Below are 3,952 nucleotides of genomic sequence, written 5' to 3' on the forward strand. Positions count from 1 at the left end.
GGGCTGCAGCCGGGGCGCCGGCGAGTTGTCTGCGCTCTGGGCGCCGCCGGGGTCAGGCTTCCTGTCGTGGGTTGGCGAGGCTGTGGGGAGAGAAAAAGAGAAACCGTGCGGGAGGGGAGGCCGTGGGGGAGGAGAGGCCGGAAGGCGAGGCCGTCTGAGCAGGAGAAGCTGTGGGAGAAGGGAGGCCGAGAGGGGTGGGCCCGAGAAGGAGAGGCGCCTTGAGGAAACCGTCGAGGGAGGAAGAGACGGAGGAAGGCCCGGGAGAAAGAAGGAACGGGCTCCGAGAGAGGCTGGGAGGGGAGGAGATGGGGCCAGGGGAGACTTAGCGAGCACCTGCCGGTGGGGAACCTGGGAGGTGAGGAGACCTGGCCGCCTAGGAAGAAGGTGGGCGTGTTGCCCGCTAAGAATGGGGCCAACCAAGAAAATTGTCCTCTATGAGGAATCAGAGGCCTTGATGGGAACAATTCATTTTGTTAAGGAACCTTTTTAAATCTATAGATTTTTAAATTACCACAGCTTAGTTTTTTCCTAGAGCTAAATCTTTCTGGCAACAAACCTGTATTGCCTTTTCTTTAACGTACGTGTGTGTGTGTGTGCGCGTGTGTGTGTATCCACCTTTTTGCTATTTACATTTCGTTGAGAAAGTACCAAGAACAAACCTCAGGGAAAGGGCTCATATTACAGGTTCTCCTAATTGTTTAAGGCGCCCCTGACAACAGAACTATTTGGTTTTCCCATCGGTGTTTACATTGTCATCTTGGTTTCTGCAGAATAGAGTATTTGTGAATGAATTTTTATCTGGCTTCTTGGACACAGCTTACTGGTAAACTGCAGCTAAAATGGGTTTTTAAAGCGTGGCTGGGAGGCAGAGGCCCCTGGTTAAATATAAAAACATACATCTCTTAGATTTTTGTTCCTTTTGATGGTAGAGAAAAAGTTCCTATGTGATAAGATATATACAAACCAAAAAATCAAACTCAACTGCCATGCAGCGGATTCTGACTCATAGTGACCGCACTGGGTTTTCCAGGAGGTAAATCTTTACAGAAGTAGAATCCCATCTTCCTTTTAGGGAGTGGCTGGTGGGTTTGCACTGCCAACCTTCTATTTAGCAGTCATTTGCCTTAGGTACCTTATAACATTTTATACACAGACACACACACACATAAAATTTTCTCCAACTCACAGGTTGGTGACTAAACTTCAGCCAGCTCAGAAGCTGGACAGTTTTCCCCGTCCAGTTATGCAGTGTCTCCTCCCCAGTTGCCTTTGTCCTAGTACCCTGCTAACAGGCGCAATGACTCATCTTTGTTTTTCTCTTTCTCTCCTTTAAATCGCTGTTTTCTGACATCTCTTGCCCCTCGCATTGAAGTGCTTGGTCCACCCATTGCAACTTTTGCAACACTTTATTTGCATACTTGCTTTTCCCAAGTTGACAATTACAATCAGTTTTTCTGCAGCAGTAATAATAGCTGGTATAGTAAATTTCTGTTTCGCAGAGAGGCTGATTGTGACTCACTATGTTAAACATTGTACACACACAGCTGAATAAAGTTCTGGTGCATAGCCAGTTCCTGACTGTGGGCTATTGACCTCACTACTGCTTCCTATTGATATCACCATCTGTTGTGATGGGAAAGATTGTCTGATATTTGGGTTAAATGCCGCTGAAGTCACTCCATGTCCATGTGGAAAGATAACCCAAAGTAAATTGCCCTGTGAGGTATGGAAGCTATTTTTCCTAGTGATAGAGAATTAAACAGAACATCCCAAGAAAAGCAAAACAAAAACACCTCCCTTCAGGGAATCCCTTATTTCTGTATTCCCTCAGTAACTTATTTTTATTTCATGCATGAAATTTCATGTGTGTGTGTGTGTGTGTATTTTAAAGATGACCCTTGGCTCAGGTGTCCCGAGGCTATGCTTTGGGGTTGCGGGGAGGGAAAAGAAATGTCCGCGGATGTCTGATTTCCCTCTCCTTGAACCCTCAGCCATCGTCCTCGGCGCACCCAGCACCTCCGATCACCGAGGGATCCGCACCCTTCTGGGCGCCCGGGTGCCTGCCACCTAAGTCCTGCAAGCTTGCCCTGGGCCCGGCTCCCGAGAGGCGTGCACGACCCCTTTTGACACTTTCCCTCCTCTGGGATGGAGCAACTACTTAACATGCAAAGTTTTCTCCAGCCTGCCCCGCTCGCTCCAGATCACTGTAGTAGCTGAACTGGCTTCTCTCCGTAAAGACTGCCAAGAGACACAAAATCACGGGGGCACATTTTGCTCCTTCCCCACACGAACACAGACAGACCTGGAGCCTCCTGTCTTGCAAGCTCTGACCCTTTCCCGTCACACCCTTCATCTCCCCCCTCTCTCCAGTCTCCCCAAATCCCAGCTCCTCTCCCGGGGCACTGCCTTGGGCGATCTTACCTTTTCTCTCTGCCACTGTGGCTTCGGGGGCGGACCCAATGATCAAACAGAGAAGCCAGAAAGCCCTAGCTGTCATTTTTGTAGACACGGTTCCCAGGCTCTAAAACGGAGCCTGGGCTTTTGCTTTCTTTCTCTCCCCCCACCTTCTCCACACCCCCACCCGCGTTCATGCTAATGAGGGGCAGCCTTTGGGGAAACGGGAATCACTCACTGAGCAGACCATTGGAACAAAACCGAGCTGCAGGGATTTCTCGCACTTCCTAAGGGGGTCGAGCACATGGTCTCTCAAAGTTGTCGCTGGGAACGTCTGTCCTGTGATCTGTGTTCAATGGGAACATTAAACCTTACTCTTTAAACCCGTGTGTGTGTGCTGCGCTAGGGGGTTGGGGAGGACAGGGTGGGGTGACAAGTGGAGGGAATGAGGGTGTTGAGGGGCTGAGGGACAGGGCGGGGAGGATGAGCAGGGGCAAGATTGTTCTGGATTAAGTGAACAACAGATAGGAAAATGAGTGTATAGGACAACTTGGGTTTGTGGAAGGGAAAGGATTCGAGCGGACAGAAAATTCACCCCAGAGTGTGCCAGGCAACTCAAGTTACTTCATCTTAACCTTGGCTTGGTTAGAGGGGTCACTAGGAATAGGAACCGACTCCACGGCAATGAGTTTGGTCTTTGGTTTTAGGATTGGTAAAATAGTATTTCACTATATATGCAGTATTAATACTGTAGACTTAGGAGGAGAAAAAGCCCTCGGCAAAATACTTTTTCTTCCCCATTCTTTTCTATCTCAATAAAAGTTGGTTTTCAGTTGGCCAGATTAATCAAGTCCATATTAAGGACCTTTACCTGCCGGGTTCTAGGTGCTGGGGAAAAAAGATAAATACAACACCTTCCCAGCTCTCTGGCTATGGCTCCTCTGCTAGAGAAAGGTGGATGTTTTTCCTTTCTAAGAAAAATAAACTCATTCTATGCTTAGGTCTGAATTCTTGAGAAGATTCTGCATGTTTGTCCTGAGCTAACGGCCCTCCCCCACCCAATCCAACAGAAACCGCATTCACTAAAGGGCAGATGATGCTCACCATAGAAAACCCACAGCCTGACAGGTCGGAATCTCATTTCAGCAGCTTCAAATCCACAAAAATCCCCAAGCTCACTGCTGTCGAGTTGATTCTGACCCATAGTGACCCTCTAGCACAGAGTAGAACTGCCCCAATAGGGTTTCCAAGGCTGTAATCTTGACAGAAGCAGACTGCCACATCTTTTTCACACAGAGTGACTGGTGGGTTTGAACTGCCAACCTTTCAGTTAGCAGCCGAGAGCTTAACCACTGCACCACCAGGGCTCTTTTTAAATCTAAAAGGAAGGGGAAATGCATTGAGTTGAGGAGTTTTATCTGGAGCATATGAGTCAACAGTGAGATGCAGCTGCTAAAAGAAGTAACAAACTTGCTGCACAAATATCTGATGTCTCAAAAATACTAGTTCAACCTATGGGCTCAGAACCATAGATGAGGAGGACATCAAGCTCAATTTG

At 48.2% G+C, this 3,952-nt stretch overlaps 1 protein-coding gene across 1 annotated transcript in view; it reads right to left on the reverse strand.

Moving 5' to 3' along the window:
* Positions 1-2,497, reverse strand: part of CUNH17orf58 (chromosome unknown C17orf58 homolog) — a 4,134-nt gene extending 1,637 nt beyond the window's left edge. The window contains exons 1-2 of the mRNA XM_007959712.2: positions 2,422-2,497; positions 5-80 (exon numbers count right to left, since the gene is read on the reverse strand). Coding sequence (XP_007957903.2) covers positions 5-80; positions 2,422-2,497 — 152 coding nt within the window. The remainder of the gene's footprint in view (positions 1-4; positions 81-2,421) is intronic.
* Positions 2,498-3,952: the final 1,455 nt, after the last annotated feature.

This window comes from Orycteropus afer, unplaced genomic scaffold (genome assembly GCF_000298275.1).
Source record: "Orycteropus afer afer isolate SDZICR_OR568_19922 unplaced genomic scaffold, OryAfe1.0 scaffold00018, whole genome shotgun sequence".
In the NCBI taxonomy this organism is placed as follows: Eukaryota; Metazoa; Chordata; class Mammalia; order Tubulidentata; family Orycteropodidae; genus Orycteropus; species Orycteropus afer.